At 51.4% G+C, this 547-nt stretch overlaps 1 protein-coding gene across 1 annotated transcript in view; it reads left to right on the forward strand.

Moving 5' to 3' along the window:
- The window catches only part of LOC102766465 (mucin-5B), a 37,624-nt gene that overhangs the window by 30,884 nt on the left and 6,193 nt on the right, over nucleotides 1-547 (forward strand). Inside the window, exon 30 of the mRNA XM_015560172.1 lies at nucleotides 320-514. Within this exon, the coding sequence (XP_015415658.1) occupies nucleotides 320-514 (195 nt within the window). The remainder of the gene's footprint in view (nucleotides 1-319; nucleotides 515-547) is intronic.

Here is a 547-nt window from a genome sequence, read left to right on the forward strand (position 1 = left end):
TGATTTTCAATATGGTTTTATCATAATTTGTAATTGAGAATTGGTGTCCAAAGACAAGGATGGGAACTAGCCTCCCCCCACCCCATTTTTTCCAACTAAAAAATGGTAAGTTCTTAAAGCAACATTAAATATTCTTGCATCACTCCAGTTTCATGCCACTTTTACATTTCAAGCATATTTAAACTTCAGTGACTGAAAATAAAAGAAAAAAAATCATGTAAGAATTAATGACATGTTACATTGCAAGATATGTTAGACATTTAACTTCAACTGCCCTTCCCCACCCTGGACCTCCGACCTTGGCCCCCGGGACGCCCAGGGCAACCGACCAACCCCATCGAGCCCTCTGCGCCCTCCCCATGGATGCCCGTCCACAGGGGTGCAGGGCCCAGGACTGCCTCCTCCCCTCACAGGACCCAGAGCCCGGAGAACACGGGGCTGGTGGAGGGCTGCTTCTGCCCCGACGGACAGACCCTCTTCAACTCCCACACGGACGTCTGTGTGCCCGAGTGCCGTAAGCACACCCCGGCCCCGGCCCCGGCCCCTG

The sequence above is a fragment of the Myotis davidii genome, unplaced genomic scaffold (assembly GCF_000327345.1).
Source record: "Myotis davidii unplaced genomic scaffold, ASM32734v1 scaffold3211, whole genome shotgun sequence".
Classification (NCBI taxonomy): domain Eukaryota; kingdom Metazoa; phylum Chordata; class Mammalia; order Chiroptera; family Vespertilionidae; genus Myotis; species Myotis davidii.